The sequence below is a fragment of the Limanda limanda genome, chromosome 6 (assembly GCF_963576545.1).
Source record: "Limanda limanda chromosome 6, fLimLim1.1, whole genome shotgun sequence".
Classification (NCBI taxonomy): Eukaryota; Metazoa; Chordata; class Actinopteri; order Pleuronectiformes; family Pleuronectidae; genus Limanda; species Limanda limanda.
Window position 1 is genome coordinate 8,899,136 of NC_083641.1, and position 22,855 is coordinate 8,921,990.

At 40.6% G+C, this 22,855-nt stretch overlaps 2 protein-coding genes across 2 annotated transcripts in view; both read right to left on the bottom strand.

Annotated features, from left to right (window-relative positions):
- Positions 1 to 728: 728 nt before the first annotated feature.
- Positions 729 to 11,383, bottom strand: LOC133003581 (aldehyde dehydrogenase family 3 member A2-like). The gene is made up of 11 exons (XM_061073364.1): positions 11,296 to 11,383; positions 8,259 to 8,420; positions 7,337 to 7,568; positions 6,921 to 7,006; positions 6,608 to 6,816; positions 6,246 to 6,363; positions 5,925 to 6,066; positions 4,308 to 4,474; positions 4,054 to 4,153; positions 3,730 to 3,968; positions 729 to 1,173 (listed from the first exon to the last, which is right to left on the bottom strand). Exons 2-11 carry the CDS (start codon positions 8,418 to 8,420, stop codon positions 1,153 to 1,155), a joined length of 1,476 nt encoding a protein of 491 aa, XP_060929347.1. The 5' UTR covers positions 11,296 to 11,383; the 3' UTR covers positions 729 to 1,152.
- A 1,144-nt stretch (positions 11,384 to 12,527) lies between these two features.
- Positions 12,528 to 22,855, bottom strand: part of ulk2 (unc-51 like autophagy activating kinase 2) — a 36,706-nt gene continuing 26,378 nt past the window's right edge. The window contains exons 15-27 of the mRNA XM_061073713.1: positions 22,010 to 22,159; positions 20,467 to 20,612; positions 20,274 to 20,354; positions 19,316 to 19,581; positions 19,045 to 19,223; positions 18,395 to 18,504; positions 18,039 to 18,176; positions 17,558 to 17,799; positions 17,272 to 17,450; positions 16,999 to 17,117; positions 16,644 to 16,801; positions 16,382 to 16,517; positions 12,528 to 15,781 (exon numbers count right to left, since the gene is read on the bottom strand). Coding sequence (XP_060929696.1) covers positions 15,717 to 15,781; positions 16,382 to 16,517; positions 16,644 to 16,801; positions 16,999 to 17,117; positions 17,272 to 17,450; positions 17,558 to 17,799; positions 18,039 to 18,176; positions 18,395 to 18,504; positions 19,045 to 19,223; positions 19,316 to 19,581; positions 20,274 to 20,354; positions 20,467 to 20,612; positions 22,010 to 22,159 — 1,969 coding nt within the window. The 3' untranslated portion in view covers positions 12,528 to 15,716. The remainder of the gene's footprint in view (positions 15,782 to 16,381; positions 16,518 to 16,643; positions 16,802 to 16,998; positions 17,118 to 17,271; positions 17,451 to 17,557; positions 17,800 to 18,038; positions 18,177 to 18,394; positions 18,505 to 19,044; positions 19,224 to 19,315; positions 19,582 to 20,273; positions 20,355 to 20,466; positions 20,613 to 22,009; positions 22,160 to 22,855) is intronic.

Sequence of the window (22,855 nt, forward strand, 5' to 3'; positions counted from 1 at the left end):
TCTGCAACCATGAATTTATAAATTACATTAACAGTGGGTCAGTGGACTGAATGGAATCAATGGCTTGATAATGTGTTATTCTTTGTCAGTTTTAAATACAAAGAAGAAAAGTGCAAATTATTACCAGATTGTTGTTTAAAGGGTTTTGCATTCTTTCAGATGATATATCATTTTAATCCAGTTGATGAGTTGCCAAGCCAAACGCTAAAGTGACAAGCACTACAGTGAACAGGAGTATGAAGAGTTGTACTCACCTGAGTCCAGAGACTCTATAGAAACACTGTGTCTGTGTCCGTCACGGTTCTGATGCGACAGAGGCTCAGATGTCTGACACGCTTCTGCCTCACTGACTGTGTGGTTGCACTGTTCACCAACCAGTCAATGTGACAAGGAGACCACCCCCCCAACCATACAGACACACACACTCACACGACCACACATACACTCATTCACAGGGTACCAAGTTTAATTCAGTCACAAACACACATTCACATGCTGGGTAGCTGCTTTATAGCTCACTTAATATTTTCCATTTTTCACTTAGTTGAGTTAATTATTAACTTGGGTCATCATGGAGGTCAATGTATCTTAATCACAGCTTATCAGGCCATAACTTACAATAACCTTGTGTTCTTTGGAATAATATGACACCCTGTTACTATATTTACCATTTTCCAACCCGATTAACAATTATAAGTCATCAGTAACACACTGAATTACAATACACGTTTTGGTTGATGTTTAATTGCAGAAACCACAATCAAATATTCTCAGGAGTCAAAGTGAAATCACACATGGATTAAAAGCACACATGATAATCACTGTGATGAATAAACATGTTAAAGGTAGTCTGTGTGTAATGAAATTAATATCATCAGCGGTCAAAATTATGCCAAATTCTAATATAAAATTCTTCATTTACCAGGTTAAATTAGAACATTACAGATTTATTACTATCAAAAGGTGTAAGACAATAAAAACTATAATAGCAGCTTGAAGTTTAATAGAAACAAGAAGTGAGAAACACATTTTTCAAGACAAATCAGTTCAATCTGTCTACAGAAATGAGAAATGATATGGACCCATAAATCAAACATGTGTCTTATTTAATTATGGGACATTAGTCCATGTGGCTGTCCAAGGATGAGGGTTTCATCGTCTTCGCAGGAAACTCTGCAGGAAATACGAGACACAAAACTGTTATAAACACAGAGATAACTTTAACTGTTTGCAGGAGCACAACAAGTGTGGATGTCAACAAAAATAGTGGGGGCGACCAAGACAAAAGAGGCCATTTAGCAGAGGAGAGAGAAGCATGCTGGGTAATTAAAGGGAGGGTAGATGAGGGGGCGTTCAGTGCTTCATTTCCTTGACAACACCACACATTGTGTGCCGCAGACAAAGCCATTGTTGTGTGAGGGTACAAGCCTGTAGGACTGAGGTATGTGGAGCGGAGTACTCATATCTGGTTATCTTGGGAAAATGCTTGTCATTATTTAAAAGCCTGTAAACAGTCATTGAACAAAAGGTTCACTGTAAAAATTCATGCACGTCACTTCAAATGATACAATTTGTACACAGTCATTTGCCATAGCATAAATGACTCTTGCTATTAAGGTGAAAATGGTCCTATCAGTCATTTTGTTGTCCTGCCAGCACTGATTAGTGCAGAATCAGTTTAGACCTTGGATCAGACAGTGGCAATCAACAGTGTGTCAATCATTGATAAAGAAGTAGCACTTGTTCTTAATAGGGATATACTAATGAATACAACATACAGGAGATAAGGGGGATATATACAGGTTGCAGGAGAAAGAGACTAATAACTAATAAGTCATGATAGTAATAATTATGATAATAGAATAAAGAGAAAACAAATAATACAAAGACAAACAAACAATACATTAAAATAATTGTAATGTGTTTGGGTTTTATATTCATTCATGGGGCTTTACAGGATGGGTTTGGTATTACACACATTTTCACTTGCATACATTTTCCAATTCTGTTCTTTTTTCAATAATCCTTCTCTGCCTTCCTTTTGTTTTTATTATCTTCCTTCCGCCCCAGTTATATGGTTACATTACTTCACTTTTCACATTTATGTTGTGGCAATAATTCACTGTCATAATAATAGATTTCAGGATTGCTGAGTAGACTTTACTGAACTGTTCAAATTGTTTTTTTGTTGTAGCTCTTATCGTTCCATTGATATCTGTTATCTGTTCAGATCACAGAGTAAAGATACAGAAGGGGATACTGTAATGTTGCTGCCAAGGTATACAGACAGTGTAGTGGTTTTATTTATTTATCGATGACTGTGTGTTCGCTACATAGGAATTTCGTAATTGTTCGAGTGAAATTCTTTATCTTTAAGTAATGATGTGATAAATCGCCATCTTTGGTTGCTTTTAGTTTCTGTTTTGTGGTGCAATATGAAGCTGATTGGGGGCTGATCTGATGATTGGATGGATGATCTGTCATCATACAGTTGCTTGTCAGGAAAACAGTCTACCCGTGAAAATTATGTACTGGAGAAAATTAAATGTATTCCCTAGGTGAATTTCTTTATAGCCTCCAAGTATCGACAAGTATCAATGGGCAACTTATGACTATTGTGGCTTTAAAGTCGAAGACACGGGCTGTACGTCTTGTGTTCTGTCACAGAAGTATTCTGCTTAGAATAACATAGGAAAGAGCATCTGTAAATAAAAATTTTTACCTCCCTGGTTAATGGGATATATGTATAGAGTGGATGGGCTGGGTTGTAAGGTTTGACCATGTTCTGCATGTAGACTGGGCCCGATCCATTTGCAGCATGGTACGCAAGAACTAGTGTTTTGAAATGGATGCGGGCAGCCACTGTTAATCAGTTATAAGAGTGGAGGAGCAGAGTAGTGTTTGGACGTATTCTCCTGATGTTGTGCAGCTTATATTTGTAGGAAATGGTTGTAGCAGTAATGTTTGCAGTATAGGAGAGTTGACTGTGGAGTGTCACACCCAGGTTCCTACCAGTCTGGAAGGGTGCTACCATGGAGTTTTCAAAGGTAATAAGTTCATGGGTGGGAGGGCCTTTCCCTGGAATTATCGAATTGTACTGATTACACCAGTACATAAAACTGTGTGTGCTCTATGTGTTCAACCGTGGTATTAGTAGCAGGAACATTATCACCCAACCAGCAATCACTTTCATGCAAAGTTTTGAAGTTACTGTTGTTGTTGTTGTTTGCCTCTGTCACAGGTGATTGTTAACTTGTGGTGTGAGAGAGATTCCTCCGCCACATGATTCAATCTATCTGATAAAGGTTTTACAGTTTATTGAGTAGACAATCTCATCTGTTTTTATACTAGGGGGTTATACGTATTTGCTGGTCACTCCCATCATATCTATGCAATCATATTTGGGGGATGATTAAGTAATTAAGTCAGACCTTAACACTAACCTGTTCGACTTTTGAAATAAACATTTTAATGTAAGTAGTCTGACTGAAATGTACTTGTTATAAATAGTCATTAAAGGTGATTGTATTAGAGTATGTTTCCAGGAAGAATAAGTGTATAATTTTAAGAGAAATGGAGACAGTGTTCTTCTTCTGATTAATATATTTCTACTGATTGCCAGCACACGAACAGAAAGTGAAATTACTCTATATTGAAGCATAAAATGTTGCTTGATTTATCCATTTGAACCCACTGAAATAACTGGAGATAAATTATATTTTCCTTTACCTGAACCAGAAATGCAGCCAAGCCAGTGAATATTGCGAGCAGGACCATGCGGCGCAGCCTGCACACATTGACCTGCTTGAGCAGAAAGAATCGAGCCCAGCCCAGTTTCTTGGCCGTGTGCGGGGGGTAACGCATGCTGTTCACTCCCTCCTTATTCAGCTGCTTGATGAGACAGCTGCGTAGGTGGCTGAGCTGATCGAAGCCATGTTTGCCATGGTAGCAGCCCATACCACTGTTACCTGGGGAAGCAGAGGGAGGATAAGCTCATGAGCTGTGTTCCTGCACAGAAAAAGCTGCAGGTGGTTTTTACATTCACACACTCACCAACTCCTCCGAAGGGCAGAGCACTGACAGTAAAGTGGACCAGACAGTCGTTAGCCAGCAGAGCTCCACTAGATGTCTCAGCTCTCACCCTTCTGATCAGCTGTTAGTCAGAGAGGACAGATCAGGGCAAGTCGGTACAACACATCAGGGTGAGAAAAAAAAGTGGGACACCAAAACCAGGGATACAAACATTGTCTTGAATGTTAATTTGAATAAAGGGAAACATATATGTCTGTTGAGGATTTTTGTTTTACCTTGTTGTCATGGGTGAACACATAGACCACTAGCGGTTTCTCTCTCTCGTTAATGAACTGGATGGCCTCGTCTACATTGCTCACAGTGATTATTGGCAGAAGGGGCCCAAAGATCTCCTCCTTCATCACTTTAGATGTCTCTGTAACATCTTTCAGCACAGTCGGGGCTGCCACGGTATAGAAAGCAGAGATCATTCAAAGGTTGTGGACTATAATCTACTAATACTTCTTCATATACAGAACAGAGGTGTAACGATTTTGAAACAAAGGACGAAACCACAAACATCCACAATCTCACATGATGATACAGTAAGACTGAATACCCCAACTGCTGCAGGAGCTCGACCTTACTATGTAAAGTACCTTGAGGTGATGTATGTTGTGATTTGGCACTATACAAATAAAATTGTATTAAAAACATAAATATTCTCAAGGCACTTGTCATCATAAGGTCGAGAGAAATCCACTCATTCCACAATGTGAAATCACTTGTTGTTTTCTAACATGTGACAGATGCCAAAATGAAAAAAACAAAAAGAAAAAAAGTATATAAGGACGACAAAGCAGAGCCATACACCGACGAAGACACAGACGAAGATGTCATGAGAGTCTTTTGCTGGTAAGGGCCGACGCCAGTGTGAATTAGCTGTAAACAATAATCCATATGTTACATCCTGCCTCTGCCTGCTGCACCATCCTGACCTGAATTCTCGGGAGGATTTGTTGCTGCTGCGAACCTAGGCGGAAAATCTCCCCGCTGCATTGTTTAAAGTCTGGACACAGTTTTCATGTCGGAAAACAGCTTTGCATATTCTGAGTACCACAAGTGAGCCAGTTGGGATATTAGGCTGCTATGAGCCTTTTAATATATGATGGGGCTCAATCATTAAGGGTTTTGTAGGTAAGGAGCAGAACATCTAGTCTATTCTTCTTGTTGGTTTTATTTATTTTATTGCCATAACACTGGGGGATCATTGGAATTTCTTGAACTGTTATGAGTCTAAGCAGACTACAGACATCATGCATGAAGATGCAGTTGAAGTTACAAACTTGTCAGTGCCAGCTTTCTATTATGTTTTGGTGCAGTATTGCTTTAAAGAAACACAATGTAACTTTAGCTGAGCAACAAGGCAAATGTGGTAATTATTAATGTTGGGATGAGAGTGTGAGACGTTAAACAGTTTTCATGTGCAGAAAACCAAGGTCAGAAGTAGATTTCCTGATCCCAACTGTCTACAACCTGAAGATCTGCCTAATTCATAAGAGTTTCTTTACTGAATATCAGAAATGAACACTAGTTTTTGAATAACTTCTAACTCTTTTTAACTGATCTACACTTCCACATTACTCCACATTAGGCGCTTCTCACAGGAAAGTTACATGCAGCACATCTTGCTTCACACCCCCTGAGGGCACAATAACAGAGCACAGTGATTTTCAAAGAACTTAATCAATGCCATGAGCATGCAAGTAAAGGCTGCCAGCAGATTAGATTAGACATCATGGGCTAGCCTTGTCAGCTTCCAACTAAAACAATCAATTAAGTTTACACAACTGTACACGGAAGCATAATAAATGCTTTTCAAAGATAACCAGGGAGTCACACATGTCACGTACCGATGTAGCATTGGGTTTCATCACTATCTCCACCAACAGCAACTGTGCTTCCCTCCATCAGAGCCATGAGCCTCTTAAAGTGTCGCTGGTTGATGATGCGTCCATAGTCCTCGAAGGTCTTTGGATTATCTGTGTAAAACTCCTGTGATGTGTTACATAAAACATATATAAGAATTTCTTCAGATTAATACGAGTTTCAACAAAAAAAATTAATTTGCGTTTCCTCAAGACCAGGGCATAAAATACAGAGATACACCGATACAAATTTTTTTTAGTGTAAAATTTCCAAAAAACTGTTCTAAACCTTCATGTCTGACCAACCTTAATGCACTTCTTAATCTCCTCCACTACTCTGTCCTGGATGGAGGGTTCACACAGAATGTAGTCTGGAGCAATGCATGTCTGACCGCAGTTGACAAATTTTCCCCATGTGATGCGACTGTGTTGAGAGAGAGAAAAATACTGATTACACCTCAAGTCTGAGATACAGCTTTATGTTTTATTGGTATCATATAATTATTAAGAAAACAAATGAACCCTCAGAACAACTGATCTTTAAAAGTCCAGATAGCTGCTTTGTATATATTCATATGCATGCACCCTAAGATCTACTGGGAGCTATAAGGTCCTGATAATGATAAGGAAATGCAATTTTTTTTGTAATTGAAAAAAATGACACTGACCGACATGCAATGGTGAGATCACAGTTCTTGTCAATGTAACAGGGACTCTTCCCTCCCAGTTCCAGGGTCACTGGGGTGAGGTGGCGAGCTGCAGCCTCCATCACCAGTTTACCAACTGTGCTGTTTCCTGTGTAGAAAATGTGGTCAAATCTCTGTTTTAGCAGCTCCTGGGTCTCTGACACTCCACCGGTCACAACTGGGTACAGGTCCTAGAGAAAGAGAAACCAGTCATTAAAGTTCTCTGTAGATTTACAATTGATAAATTAAGGTAAAAAGGCATAACGCATCATATCAAACAAAGCGGATGGCTCACTTTATCTAGGTATAGAGGGAGAAGCTCCTCCATGACCTTGGCAGAGTGTGAGCTGACCTCAGATGGCTTTATTACCGCTGCATTACCTGAAAGAGGAAGAAGAAGCAATAGATCACCAATGTCACTGACGTTTTTCATTTGTTAATAACATAAATACAACACAATGGCAGATTTATGACAATCCTTAATCTTTTCACCCAATGAGATACCAAACAACTGTGTTTGCTGATTCTTTGTTCATTTAACAAAAATACTAGTTATACAATGCAACATTGTTTCATTTTTCTCCTACTCAGACTGGACTGTTTCTTAACTGTGATACTTTGAGTAAAAGTGCCATCTTGTGGTCAATCTGCATCTAACGAATAAAGTTCTCTGTTAGTTTATATGTGGGTGTACATGGGTGTATTTGGTACCTGCAGCTATAGCACCAACCAGCGGCTGGAGTGTGATAGCCCAGGGGTAGTTCCAGGCTCCAATAATAAGCACAACTCCCAGGGGCTCAGGCTGGATGTAAACCTCATCTAGTAGAGTGAGGAGGTTCTTCTCCACAGGTCGAGGAGCAGCCCACTCTGCCAATTTCTCTATCGCCAGCTTGATGTCCCCCTCCAGTCCCAGAGTCTCAAACAGGTCCACCGCATTTTCACTCTGAAAGCAGAAAATGGGACAGACCCAGACACAGAGTTCAAACCTTCAGTTCAGTCCCAACACCAAAATCATTCACATGTCCCATATACTCACTGATAACTACTCACTAATAATTCAGTCTAAATTTCACACTGAATTTTGTAAAATTGTACATAAATATTTAAGTATGTGTTTGGTGAGAGAATGACTGCACTGATTGATTCTCCTCAATGCCAAGATTCATGACTGCTTTCATTGGAAAAATTATAAATAGACTACCAGAAGTACAACTGAATAGATTTAGACAACACAAAATAGTCTATCTATCTATCTATCTATCTATCTATCTATCTATCTATCTATCTATCTATCTATCTATCTATCTATCTATCTATCTATCTATCTATCTATCTATCTATCTATCTATCTATCTATCTATCTATCTATCTATCTATCTATCTATCTATCTATCTATCTATCTATCTATCTATCTATCTATCTATCTATCTATCTATCTATCTATCTATCTATCTATCTATCCATGTGTGTGTATATATTATTATTATTATTATTATTATTATTATTATTACTATATTAAATTATATTAAAGAGGGCGGCATTCTGTTTCTGTTTCTGTGTATATTCCTGCAAAGTGACCTCCCTGTACAGCCACCACAGTACACCCAGTCTCCTGAGTTTTGACTGACCCACCCTGCCAAGGTCCCTTTTAACAGCATCTGCAATGTCCTTCTGTCTCTCTGTGATGAAGCGGTGCAGACCCTCCAGTTGGTGGATCCTATACTCCAGATGCCTGGTGTTTCCTGTCTGAAAAGACTTCCTGGCCCGTTGAACAACAAGCTGATCCCGGGACATCTTGAACAGAAACAATGATACACAAAAATGTTACAATTGTGACCCTTTATATGAAGTTGTCACCATGGTGATCGTCTGGCTAAATTAGCCAATTACGAAATTCTGAAATCAATTATCAGCTAAAAGCAAATTTAGCAAATTGATAAAATGATGAAACTTTTGCTGCTGATACTCCCATGTTCACATAAATAATTTAAGAAAAGTGTTTGTTATGACCACAGGCCTCTGCTACGAGTCAGGATTTGAGGTTATACCTTTACGTATCACTTTGGATTTTCAGAGCTGGCTCACTTCTTATCAGAGTAATTCACCATGGTAACTCACAATGGTGGGAAGTAACGAAGTAGAAATACTTTGTGACTGTACTTAAGTAGATTTTTCACATATCTGTACTTTACTTGAGTATTTATTTTCCTGATGACTTTTTACTTTTACTCGCTACATTTGAGCACAAATATCTGTAAGTGGTTAACTTGTCTTAAAGAAAATAGTGGAAGTAGTTGGTTTAAACAAAAACTGTTGGCAAATAGTCTATCATTGGTTGGCCGTGTCTACTTAGTCTTACACGTCCACGTAAACAAAATAGATTTAAAACAAGTCAAGAAGGAAAAACAAAAAATGTGTACAACTTCATGCAGGGTTGTGTCTTCACTTTGCCGTCCCTGCAGGCAAGATACCCTACAGATGTATTGTCACCCTGCTGGAAACAAATGCAAACACAAAGGCGGCCCATTCAGTGAAGATAGTCTAATGATAACTAAACAGGCTTACATGTAGATGCGTGGACAAGCTGGCGGGCAGATATACAGGCAGTTACAAAATACAGCTAATAGACACAAAAGGTAAGTGTTGAAGTGCCGTCAAGCAAGACACTGATAATTTATAAACTTCAAAATAAAGTCACCAAAATACTGTAACCAAATTTGCACCTTAAGATATTCTATTGGATGTATTTTGTAGATGTAATTTAGCATTAAAAAAACAACAACATTGGTCTTCAGTTATTTATTTCCTTGTTCAGTCTGAAATTTGGCAGCAAAACAAGACTGTGTACAGTGTTTTTACTTCTCTGTACTGTCCAGGCTAACAAAACAGAAACTATCTTATTTTGTGTGCCTAGTTTCCCTTTGCTGAGTTATCATAAGGGGCATTGTGTATCACTCCTGCTACTGATGAAAGGTCCATGTTTAGGGATATTTACAGACTTTTTGAGTGGTTATACTTTGGTTTATTAGTGTTCTTAGGTAGACTCAAGAGGCACTTGTTTATTCTGTTGTGTTGATTCTTTGTTGTCTCTAGAAGTTCAGATGCACTTGTCAAATACTATTTTAACCTCAGCGTCTCCGGTTCAAAATTTGTAAAATTATACATTATATATATAGTGTTGTTATTATTTTTCAGTCAGTTGAAATAAATCCTGAATTGAACAATTTTGGGTTGTTTTGTGTCTGTATAGGCCTACTATAAAAAGCACTTAGCATTTTTAATTTTGGTAATTGTACTTTTACTTTTGATACTTAAGAACATTTCAACACCAGATACTTTTGGTACTTAAGTACACTCAATATGAGCGACTCCAAGACTTTTACCCAAGTCATTTTCTGTCGGTTGACTTTTACCGGAGTCACTTTCAAGAAAGATATCTGTACTTTTACCCAAGTATGGCTTTCAAGTACTTTATACACCACTGGTAACTCATGCTGAACTGCTGACCAGGTTACGTTTGTGATGACAGATCAAAACTGTCAACAGACTAACTACTGACTAATCAGATCACTAGAAAACCAGAGTTATCGATTAACGAGATCCTGACAGGCTCAAAAGAGTTTAGAATACAGTGAGAAAACATCAAAGTAAAATTGGTATTATTTAAAGATAATTGGGATGGTTTTGTCTAGTCTGGTTCTAAAACAGAGCTTCTAATAAACAAATGAAGAGTTTTATCACACCTCCTGAGCCACAGAGAGGGATGTCCACTCACCAGAAGGTCAGTGGTTCAATTCCCAGCACCTCCTGTCTCCATTCCAGAGTGTCCTTAAGACAGATACTGAACCCCAAACTGCCTCTGATGGCTTTACAGGCATTGAATCAAATCGTGTATGAATATGAGCGTTTATGGGTGAATGTGACTTGTACCGTAAAGCACCTTGTGTGATCGATAAGACTTGTAAAGAAACTACGTGTATACAATCCACTCTTTACTCTAAAGAAACATATCAGAACCATAAAGCTTCACTTTAATTCCACAAAGATTTGATTGTGACACCGTTCCTGACAGTGTTGATGCTTAACTCCTCTTCCATCAGTGCACCTTAGAACAACACGAAGAGAAATAAAAACTAAACTCTCGGATTCATTTTGCTGAAAATGATCGTCACGCTCTTCAATATTCAAGAACATGCGAGTCAGGCTGAGCTCATCTCATGAACACACGAACTCTCTGCTTTAGCTGCACAGTTGAATATTACTTTGCTCTTTTTAATCTGCATCACATGTTCACTGTTTGTTCATCGACAACAAAAGAGCAAGTGGTAAACTCAATACGGTTCCTCTGTGTGTTTATCAATAACACTTCTGCTGCTTTTCTGGTGTCGTCATGTGATGATGTTGTTTACATTTCACCTTATAAAATATGGCGATGACGCGCTGCAAGCTGAGGAAAACCCCAGAGTCCCTAACCAGCTTCACAGGGTAAGTTAACTGGGAGGATGATGTTCAGTTCAGTGTAATAAGCCCGGCTGCTTTAGCTTGGCTGCTAACAGCTGTTACTGACAGCTTTAGAAACAGTTATTAAAGCTACAGCAGATTGGTAAGTGCTAGCTGCCTAACGTTAATAAACGCATACACAAAGACACACTTTAAAAATAGGTTTTACCTTGCAGAGTTGATCCTCTTCGACCAGTTTGAATATTATCTACGTCTTATCTACACAGTTATAAGCTACTGTTGTTACACTGTCAGAATCCCACTGTACACAGCAGCAATTGGTCAGTGAGTGCGTCAATGATGAAAAGCGCCAATCAGCGCGACGCATGGTGAGTTTGGCCCCTCCCACCATAACAACCGTCATACCGTGGCCGCAGGCTGCACTTTTCACTTCTGGTGTCTCATTCCAGCTTCACACAACCCCCGTGCACCTCCAGCTGCTCCTGTGTTATTAGCAGTGCCTGGCCCATTTGGAAAGTTCGGCTCTCTTGTCCTGTGTGAAAGCTCTGGAGCTTCTTCAGATTTGTATTTTAGTAAATCCTCCATCCTTGACAGTTCTTCACTATACTGCCACTTAGTGTTGTTTCTGTGCTGGACGTTTTGTGCAGAGCTTTCTGTAAACAGTCTATGATGCAGAGTGAAGTTGGAACAATGTGTGTTCATCCTACCTGGTTTACGGTGATGAAGATTGTTTGCTCAAAGTGAATGCTTCATTACTGTTCATGCGTGTGGTGTGGTTTATACTTAAGTTAAATTATGTTCTTAACTGTTATTTGTTCTTGCATTGCATGCAAAGATTGTATATAAAGATTACATGTTGTCTGTTAAGCAATTGACAAAAACCTTCAGACCTAAATTCACTACTTTTTAAAATAAAAGCTCCTAAATTCAATTAAATCTAAGGCATTCCGGTGACAAAATGAACGTTGCACATTTACTTTGTAAACAAATTTCAAAAGAGGAAGTGATTATATGAATGTTGTTGCCGTGACACAGATCTGCACCTGTGACACCCGTAGATATCTGTGTCAGTCTGTTAAGGTAGCATAAAAGTAGAACGATTGTCATAATGAGCTGGCAGCAATTCAGACCGGTTACTAACCGCTGTTGAAGTTAATCTGATCAAAGTGGACGAAAGGGCATGTTCACACTGCTGCACTGTTTGTATCAAACAGTTTCTACACTTTATTTACTCCAAATGAATCTTTATTGTACCACAATAGAACCACAGCTTAACTTTCAACATGTTCAACAATTTGTAATTATAATCATTATTCTAATTATTACGCCTCATCTCACACCACTTTCAAAGTTAATTTGTTCACTTTTTCAGTTGTAAACTTCTCATTCAAACTAAGAAAAGCTACATGGTTTTAAGAATAAAATAAAAAGACAGGTAGATAACCTTGTTTCTCCTCTCTTTAATAACAAAGACTGTATTTGAGTTCCATAAAGAACAAAGAGAGACACCCATCGGTGGGAGACACAAGTATAACGTTAACATTTCTCTTTGAAAAAATCTGCGCTTGGAAAGTTGTTGCATTTTCAGGGTTGTGACTGACAGTGGGGTTCTTCAAAATGCATTCAAATCGAGCTGGAGAGGCGCAAACAACAGGGCACATACATTCAAGATTCTAGAGGTTCTACGGGGTAACATACAGAGTCGGTACCCATGCTTTATCTAAAACAGCCCATCTTCAGTGACAGTCCATGGACACAATGGTACAGAGAAAAGATTCAGGTGGGTTTACATCAGCTATATTTTTCCCTCCTCACTCGGTGTGCAGTGAAAGGCTTCATGTGGATGAGGGAAACTGAACCCCAAATATGTCTAGAAAAAAACAAACAGTACATCAGAGGAACAGGCCCAGAGTCCACTGGTGCCTGTGAATTGGATTTACACACCTTTTACTTTTACATAGAAAAACAATGTATTAACAGCTGTACAAGAGTAGGCCTATGTCTGCTTTCACAAGAAGAAGGTACCTCCTTTTCTATCCTTTACTGTTTACTACTGGCCTTAATGCACACCTGGCAAGTGCATGTGTGTGAGTGTGTATACACACACTCATAGATACATACAGTACATACATTGTTGGGAGGACAGCAGACAACTTGAGGGGAGGCAGAGGGACTACGTGGATACTAGGCAGTGAAGATTGTGACAAATCAAGTCTCACAAAATTTTATGATATAAGCACAAAATCTGAAGACATCACACTTATTTCAGAAAATTTCACAAGATCACTGAACAAATATGCATGTGTTGATCTCAACAATGAACAGTCCTGGTAGAAAGAGTTCTCTGGGAAGTTTCAGAGCTGCCATAAGTTTTATTTTATTTGTTGGCACACCCCTGTTGTGCCACAATAGGTTTCCTTATCAAACCCTTGGCAGACATGAATAAAATGTATCAAATTCATATATGTACATATAAATGTTTGTGCTCATTGACTGACAGGCAGGCTGTCTGATGGCATAATCATTGACAGGCCAAAAACTCAAACTATGATCTTGCAATCACACACACACACCACTCCCAAAAAAAAGGAGAAAGGATTCAATCGCATGAACAACATACAAATATAAACAAGTTTGCAAACATCAAGTTTTGTTAAAAAGTAGCTACAGATACTGAAAAAACATAAAAAAGCTGTAGTATTTTTTAGTAGATTGAAACTTATTGTTCAGGTAACTTGTCAAGTAATATGACCGTTCAGTTTCCCCGTTCACTCGATCGGGCTTTACAGTGAACATGTCTTGCTGTTTAGCACTATAACAGGAAACGAGTCTGATACAACTGCAATGGTTCTCAGCTTGTGGCTTTCCGCTGAATACCTGAACGTACAGACCCTGTGACAATGTGAGCAGAATGAACCATCATCAAATTCACCTTAACCCCTCCTCATTGTGAGCAATATGATCAACAAGTCACCATGGAAAAGGGAAACAGGGGATGTGACCAACGCCTGTCGCATTTTTTCTGCATTCAAAGTGCAACATGAATATTAAGCTGATACGAGCCAATCAAAGCTTCCCAGCCGCTTAGTTTTATTCCATTAATCAAACTATTTAAAAAAGATGTCTATTTCATGAAGAAGTGTTATAATGGGGAAACTGTAGACCATTCTTCACATGCTTGACACAACTAATGGATCTAGAATTAAAGGGATATTCCACCAATTTAGTATTACACTTCCATAAAGTTGGAGATCGGCTGGAAACAGTTTAAATACAAATTCAAAGCAGCAGGGGCTGAAATTATACTTACAGGCTCTCATGGGATGGGTCAAGCTCATACATTTATCATATCACTCTGCCTTTAGACCATACCTGTCTGATAAATGCCCATAACTGAGAAAGTCCACACTCCAGTTATTAACAGGGTTTTCGAGGCTAATTCAAGATCACATTGTTGACATCATCGTAGAGGTATCAGCACAGCAGTGATGAAATTGTCATGGGTTATTTTGTTTGACATGACAAAGCTCCTGACAGAATTACAGGGTTAGTTCCCCAACTCTTTTCAGACCATGTAACACTCCTTGTGATGAATTCCAATTCGTAAAACAGTGGAATGCCCCTTTAACTGTGAGGATTCAAAGCTGAGATAAGGGGTTCCGTCAAGCATCTTGTTAATCTCTGATAGTCACTGCCCCAAAAGGCTGAGGTGTGGCCTAAATGTTATGCCAGACAGCACCGTTTCCCTGCCCTGTTTTCCCAGGTTGCTCTACCTTATGGGAAATGTATGCAGTGGATGTGATGCTCATGAACAGAGAGCAATTCAGTTTTGAGGGTGAAAGCAGGAGTGATTAGACAACCGTTCCCCTGCCTTCATATTTCTACCTATAGGACTCCTCCGTCTCCTCCTCTCTGCCCAATATAAAGTGCTTGACCCAAGAACATGAGAAAAATAAAAACAAAGCAATTACAAATCCACCAATTGTTTGCTCTCGTGGCTGTGTGTTTCTGTAACAGGAGCTTGTGTTCTGTGTAAATGTCCATGTTGGATCTGTTACAGTGCACGGCCGTCAGCCTTTTGCTTTTCCTCCATTTCCTTCCACTTGAATACTTCAGGTTTTCAAGACAGGCAGGAGACTCAAACACCCATGTTCTTCTGAACCAATAAATAAGAATAACAACTTAAACAGAGTTGATAACCACTGATTTCACATAGTAAGTAGCATTTAAAAAGATGAACTGCTTCATGTGGAGCTTGAGTCTATTCAAGTTCAAAACATAGTCTCGTTGTTGCGTCCATTTTCTTTTTCTTCTGGTAAAAAAACACAAATAATATCCTTGATAAAAAAAAACATGCACATCAAAGTGCATGAATTATGTCCACATCTGGTTTCAGTCTCTTGTTTCTGGATCCGTGGTCATCTTTGGTTGTAAGTTTCTGCATCAGTCACTTGTTACAGTTCATTCTGTGATGCAGCGGATAAAAAGAACTGATGATAAATACAGATGAAACCTATCAAATGAAAAAGTGCTTGGCCTGCTACAGGAGGGAACAGCGGCTGTGTGAGGATGGTTCTCGATAGTCTTAGGACGTGGTCCCTGTGCGTGCGTGTGTTTATGTGAGCTCAGCTACTCATAGAGCGTGACAGTACAGTAGCAGAGGGCTGAGATCCTGCGGTCAACACTGGCCTTGTCTGCCGGGAAAACACACAAAACAAGATGTTATTGATAGAAGTTGTTGCAGAAAACTGAAGTAAAACAGTTATTAGATTGAGAGCAGGCCTCCAAGACACAATGGGCCTCATGCAGATTAAACCTGATGAATGTTATCTGTTCACAAGGTTTAATCGTTATCTTAAACAACAACCCCAAACTGGCTTCCTGTCATACTCTATGTATGGATGTTTTATTTCACAAAAATATTCATCAAAACATAATGATAGCCGGGGATCTAAAAATGATAAAGTATTACTGCAGCTGTTAACACCATGCCACCGTAGACTCTTAATCCTCTGTTGGCGTTAAAACTCCTATGAGACAAATTGTAATTTGTGAAAATTGAAACTTCGCTTTCATTGAGATGAGAATATTAGAATTGTTAAGTTAATTAAGTGGTGAGAATGGGAAGACTAGATGGACATGTCCCCCCAACGTTGTATCTAAAGTACAAGAACATTGGTGAGAGCAACTAGTGCTTGTACATGCCACTTAACAACCTCTCTGTTCATACTGCTCCTGCATGGGGCTCACTGTGTCAGATGTGGGTGTAGGTCAGTGATTGTAGTTATACTCACATTTGACCACATTCTCAATGTCAGTGGGGTCCTGTAGGATCTTGGACAGCCCGTCTAGCAGCATGGCGGCCTTGCTGTAGCGGTAAGCTATATCCTCCGTCTGCTTGAACATCTCGTCAAGAGCTGCTGACTGAACCTGACACACACACAATCGCACACAACAGCAGAATTTTACTGAACATGCCGTTTGAAAAAGAGACACAAAATGATGAATTTCTTTTCTTTCGTTTTTTGGGGTTTCCGTGTTGTGTCTGACACTCACCATCTCCACAGCGTGATTGTAGATGAGCTTCTCTGCCGTGACGCTGTTGATCTCATCCATAAATCGCTGCTTATCAGAGAAGAAGTGGTTGAGTTTGTCAGTCAGCTGCCGGCAGAGGGAGATGCAGCTTTTGTATCGCTCATTCAGATTCTTCACCACTGAGAGAAGAAAGGAAAAAGGTTCAGTGTACTTGTATTTAACAAGTTTGATACTGTATTTGTGTACCCATTAGGTAGATGGACAGAGGTTTGTTTCATACACAAAACCACAATGACATTCTCCTAATGATGTAGTGGGTGAACAGCAGTTTACAGTATAATACACTGATGGGAGATGACGTTTGAGGTTTCCTTACCTTGTTTAACAGCAGTGGAAGGATTGAGCTGGGCTGATTTAATCTGAGCCTTTGCCAGATGGAGAGAGGAAGCCAGGAGCTGAGCTGCCTTCATGTAGAGAACCAGCTGCTCCACCTGCCTGTAGAGGGCAGCAAAACAAAGTATATTAGAAGCATGGAAAATCTTCAGCACTGCAGCAAGACTACTGAACAACAGGCCTGCTAAGACTGCATGATATTATTAATCATGTGAGATTATCAAAGACTAAAGTCTAAACTTTGGTTATTTCTTACCCCCACTCTTTGCTGAGCTGACTTATCTGGTCCACAACCACACTGTCCTGGGGAGGGTAGAGGGACGCAGCTGACACCCCAAGCTCTGTCCCACCAGCACGAATAGCTGCCATCTCCAGCACGCAGTCAGTGAAAGAAAGCATCATCCGCAGGTGCATCAGTGTGTCTGTATGCTCACGCTGCAGCAGGAGACATCAAGATTAAATGTAAAATCAAACAATTGACTTACTGAGCGTCACCCTCTTAAGTGTCAGGAGATAAAAACAATTATGTTAGTCTCTCTCACCTCCATAAGAGTCTCCTCGGGCAGCTCAGGTGCTTCGAAGGTGATGAATCCTTCCAAGCTCGGAGGGGAGGTCCCATAGGGGACATAGCGCAGACTGCTCGGTGCCCCATCTGCCCCGGGGACTGCCTGCCCACCCCCAAAACCTCCTGGAGGAGAGGTGCCCATTGTCATGCCTGGGGGAGAGCCGACATAGATCCGACCGCTGGTGGAGCAGAGAGAACCACCTGAACTGTTGGATCCCACTGAGGAAATTAACAAAGAAAGAAGAGGAACATTTAGCCTTTGTTATCAAACCTCTGCTGCAGTACCACATACCTCTTCATCAACAGGGTCTGACGTGAGGCAGTGAGAGCATGAAACAAATCATCATATAAATACTACTGACAAGAACACTCACTGAGGCAAACTAACTTTTCCTAATTCTAGCTGTTTAATGCTAATTTGTTTGCACGCTAGCTGTGCTAAGGTGAAGGGTCCTCACCAGAGGTGGTACGTGGTCGGGTGCACAGATGGCTGCAAGCAGGAGGAGTGCTGCTGTTAGGTGGTGAACCCACGGTGAAAAGAACAGTACGGGGAATCACTGTCCCACCCTGAACGAGACCAATGGGACCCGCAGGGGCTTTGGGGATACGAAACATAGATAATCTCTTTTATACACTGTTGTTGACATTTCATTGAAGCTTTATATATATATATAACTGCACTGTATGAATTAACAGTAGTTCATAGCAGATATTTCGTATGGAAGAACACAGACAAGACATTAGTCATTCCAAATGTTACTAACGCAACCTGTTTAAAACACATTTCAGAGTTTGTGCAGCAATATACTCATACCTGTGTCCATTGGTCGCTCTGTGTTCAAGCTGTCCGTGCTGCCCTGATAGGCTTGTCCGCCCAGAGGGATTCTGATTGGCGGATCAGACAGACGACCCGTGCTAACAGACCTGCAGGGAAACCAAAGGCAACGTCAGCACGTCAAACAGCAGAAAAACTGACAGTGCCACAGTGGTACTGAACATTTCACTTTACTAATGACGAAATTCAATCTTGTTAACACGTATAAAGTGTCCAGTGTTCTAAGCTGGTGACCTTTCCTCTATAAACTCTGCTGTGTTATTACATGGCATAAGTAAGATATCAAGGGTCTAAAACTGATCAAAAACTGGGAAGGAATCACATTTGCTTTTTTTAATTTTCTTTACTCATAATGCAAAGAAAGTCCTACAATTTAAAAATGTTTCATATTTGAACTCAAATTGTATTTTTCATGCAGAGGACTAGAACTAAAAAAAAAAATAGCCAGTGGAAAACCTAAACACTTTTAAACAATTTAAACCCAGCAAACTAAATAAATAAGTAAGCAGCAAAGAACTCTTCCAGTGTCTCATTAGATTAAATGATCCGTTAATGTATATTTATGATCAGTCTACCTTTAGTTAGGGATGTATGGAGACATGAGATCTGTTTCTTTCAGTGAGACTTACCTGCCTATGGTTTTACTGGCCTCAGGGGCAGCTGGCCGTCCGGTGACGTACGGGCTGCAGTGGTGGGCACAGATATCCCGGGCATCTGCTAAGGTCTTGGTGGGCACAGGGCTGTCTGCCAGTGCCATCAAGTTACAGGACGCCTGCGTTTTGGGAATTTTGAATGGTGCCAAAATGATCTGGATGAAAAATAATTTTTGAGAACTCAATGACCGGTTTATTTCTATTATAAGTATTGGCCATCTGCTGACTCACCAAGCATTGCACTCACCTTGGTAGGAGAACCAATAATGGTGGGCAGCGGGGACTTCTGCAGCCAGTCGGACGTGCGGGGCGAGGAGCCCAGCAACTTTGTTGGTGAGGAGCCAAGGTTTGCCGGTCTGCCGAACTGAGGTGAGTGACTGCAGGAGGAGGAGGAAGGCTGAATGGGGTCCGACAGCTGCTTGTGGAGCTTCTGCCTGGTTTGGTAGACCTCAGTCAACGTGGGGGAGCTCTGGAGCCGAGCCCCCAGGAGCTGGGAGGACGGGACAGGAGAACCTGAAAAAGGTAGAGAGAGAAACTCAAACTTAGTTAAATTTAACAGCCTCCCATAAACAACCCAACAAGAGAGCAATAAATAGTAAATAATTATAAAATAAGGTTGATCATGGACAGCACGTCGTTGTAAACATCCTCGGTGGTCAGAGGAGATGTCCCTGCATGTCTCTGATGACACTCAGCTGTATTCTTTAGCTCCAACATTTGCTCTGATGACACATTCATGAGCTTTGCTTCATCAAACTGTTTCTGCCAATTCAACAAAAGAAAATGCTTGTGACACTTTCCTCACAGACTGTGTGGGCCATAAAATCTGGTTGTTTGTGAGACTTTCCATCACAGGGGACAAAGTATTGCTGTCTGACTGAGGCTGCATTTCAGAGAGTACATTGTAACTCCCCCTCTTTTTAAATAGTCACCATGACAGCAATCCTCTCGCCACAAACAGTCCCGGTGTTGTGATACGTCTGAAGTATGAATACAACAGCAGCGTCAGAGACTTTTAAAAGGACTTTGACTCATGGTGACTCATGCACTTTGACAATAACAGAGTCATGACGCAGAGAAGAGGATCAAAACAATTTACTAGAGCTAATGCTAATAACGTACTGATTCATTTAACTTAAAAGCTAAACCAAGTGAGCATATTTGGCATTTGTAGGGAGCAGCTGAAGTTTTGCACATGAACTGACCTCCTGAGGAGCTCCGGCTGCGAGGCTCATGGTTCTGCAGATGACAGCAGCATTGACCCAGCTGCTCTGGGATGGTGCCCACTGTAAACACAGTGATTTCAAATTGTGAGCTTTGAGACATGTCCTGTTGCTTTCAGTAAATGTGTTACTGATAAACAAATGAGCTTGGAGATATGTCTAGACATGACCTTACCAAGAGGTGAGGGCGAATAGGGTCGGGAGCTGCCGATAGAGAGGCGTCGGCTCATTGTCTGAGGGACATCTGCAGAACCTGGGGACCCTGAGGCCACTTTGGGAAACCCCATTGGACTAGTGTTGGAGCGCCTCACTGTGCCAGACCTAGAAAACACAAACATATCACAAAAAAACATTAGGTGGAAGTATATTTCAGTACTAAAAGTTTTCAGATCCATGAGAATAAATGCTCTTATTAAACATTAACTAATTAAAAGAGTTAAATACAATATGAATGATATCCATCCCACAGAATATGTGGTTCAACTGCAGTGAGTTGTTGTTCATTTAACAGACTCACTTTTATCTTGACTTACTGGGAGACAAAACTAAACCCTTAGTAAGCACTAAAGGCTAAATTTGTTCAATAAGACAACATGTGGCAGATCAGCTAAAGAAGTGCACCAAAAATACAAGTGCTAGTCGGCACATTAGGGTGTAATATGTGTAAGGAGAGGCGGGGCTTGTAGGGTCTCATGTAATTACTGAGATGCACTACATCATCTGAGGAGAAGTAAAACAAAATGCCCTGGATATAACTGCAGAGGACATACATTTCACAACAAATACCATGTAAAGTGTCATATAGTATGTTTATAGTACAGACATAAATATTGTACAAACATTGAAATTGCCTTAACAAATCTTAGGAATGCATTTAAAATAGCATGGATCTGGTTACAGTTTTTTTAGTTTGACAGAGCAATATTAAGATATATACAGTAAAGGTATATAAAGAAGTTCCCTCATAGTCTCTACCTGCCATAGTGTTGCTCCATACAGTGAGAAAAACAATAGTGACATGGCCTAAATCTTCCCTTAACAGATTGACAAGAAAGACAGGCTCATGAGTGAGACAGGTGAACAAAGATGCAGAGCAAGGGTTCAGGGTGAGAGAGAGACGTTTACTCTAACGCCCAGAGACATAAACCAAGCAAGGTGCTTCTCTTGAGTCATTAAACTAATCCTAATCTTCAATGCTACAACCACAACAAAGGGATTTTATGGCAAATGACAACACAAGTAAACCACCAGAAGAGCACAAGCACATACAGACACCGGCACAAGTAAGCGTTGCAATAACAAACACATTACCAATAAAGTTTCAGAAAACAGACTGGGAATGGAAACAACTGAACTAATCTGTCTGTAAAACAACTTGTCACCCTTTTGTCTTCTTCTGTCCTCCCATCTGCTTTGTCTTCAGACAAAACCCCCGACAAATCCTCCCGGCCACAGGTTGGGATGTCACAGATTCAAGCTGATGTAATATTAGTCCAACTTTGTGGCTGATGAAATAACATCCTGGGTTTTCATTACACAAGTCACTCCTAAAACTTCTCATCACTAATTGTTGAGTCAAACATTAGTCCCAAGGTGATCTGGGCAAACAGGTGCTCATTCCAGGTGTTTAATAACTAATCACTGTGAGGAATAAATGAATCATGCAGAGTCGAGTCAGGACTTAAATCACCCTCAAACCTAACAGAGGCAGCTCTTACCTGGGGGAGCCGTAGAGTGTGGTAGTAGGGCTGCTGGAGAGGTTTTGCTTGATGCGCTGGTAGTTGCGGACCTGGGTGGGAACTGGGATGGGGGTGGTCTCGGCCCGTGGGGACACCATGGGGGTTTGTCCTGGGGTTGGCTGCAGCTGCCTGGAAGGGAAGAACCAGGAGAGCCACTTGTTTAGCTAGTCCAATGAAGGCTGCTGACACTTCCATAACTGCAGGACATCTTCAGGTTGCCAATAAGTATTTAAATCTCCAAAGGACTGCCGCTCGAGTCCTGCTACTCGAATAATTCTTAACGTAGGGACTGTCTCTGTCGCCCTGAGGTCTTTGTTTACTTCAGTATGGAGGCAGGTTCAGGAACTAAGTTTAGCCTGGGACATCATGAGGGGAGTCAGTGGGTGAAAAAAGGAGGTTGGGCTTCCTTGTAAACACAAAGGCAGGACCAATCAGCTTCAAGCTCATCCCACTGGGGGAAGGGTTGGAGGAAGGGCCAACCACTGGCACATGCAAGGCTGGTTCTCTGTGTACAGCAGACACAGGAGGGGAAGTGAAAAGAGACAGCTTAATTTACATTCCTTTGTTATTCTAGAGGAGACATAATGTCCTAGAACACAAAGTCATGACCTCATCACAACACCGGGCCTCTGACTACATATAGAATGCAAAAATAGGAGGAGGAGTGAAGAAAATGGCCATTTGAGTACAACACCAGTTGGAAACCAGTGTTATGTAATGATGAGAAGCCTGGGTGGGTCTACAGGGGAGAGAAGAGGCGGACACGTGAGGCAAAGACAAGTCCGGACAAAGAACCAGGGAGCAGTTTCTTTGTGGGACATCTGC